The following is a 501-nucleotide window of genomic DNA, read 5'->3' as shown; positions in this document are numbered from 1 at the left end:
GCGGGCCCGCCGGCCTGGGCGCCTGCAGCAGGTTGTAGAGGGACTCGGGCTCCATCCTCCCGCCAGCCCTGGGGTGCAGGGGACAGAGGGCGTCATTTCTTCCAGGCCGGGAGGTGCGGGGACAGGGTGGGAGCTGGCTCTGGGGGGGTGAGCCACTTGCTGTCTAAGCAGGGGGCAGGGTTCCTGACAGAGGCCGCAGGCAGCGCTCCTGGACTCCGGGTGGAGCAGGGCACAGGGTGGGGGCACAGGGTGAGGGCACAGGGCAGGGGCACAGGGTGAGGGCACAGGGTGAGGGCACAGGGCGGGGGCACAGGGTGAGGACACAGGGCTGGGGCACAGGGTGAGGGCACAGGGCGGGGGCACAGGGCCAGGGGACCGTCTGCACACAGGCTCCACAGGAGCGGGGCATCCCCAGCCGGGCACAGAGTGTCCAGCCCACCAGGTTCCTGTAGCACAGGAAGCCCCCCACACATACCCCACCCCACCCATACCCCACCCCAC

General features: G+C 71.1%; 1 protein-coding gene across 1 annotated transcript in view; it reads right to left on the bottom strand.

The window, feature by feature from the left end:
* The window catches only part of PARVG (parvin, gamma), a 44,372-nt gene that overhangs the window by 20,438 nt on the left and 23,433 nt on the right, over nucleotides 1-501 (bottom strand). The window contains exon 4 of the mRNA XM_014535118.1: nucleotides 7-68. Coding sequence (XP_014390604.1) covers nucleotides 7-55 — 49 coding nt within the window. The 5' untranslated portion in view covers nucleotides 56-68. The remainder of the gene's footprint in view (nucleotides 1-6; nucleotides 69-501) is intronic.

This window comes from Myotis brandtii, unplaced genomic scaffold, assembly GCF_000412655.1.
Source record: "Myotis brandtii unplaced genomic scaffold, ASM41265v1 scaffold138, whole genome shotgun sequence".
NCBI lineage: Eukaryota > Metazoa > Chordata > Mammalia > Chiroptera > Vespertilionidae > Myotis > Myotis brandtii.
The sequence above is the reverse complement of the archived record's forward strand: the minus strand, read 5'-3'. Positions and strand labels throughout refer to the sequence as shown.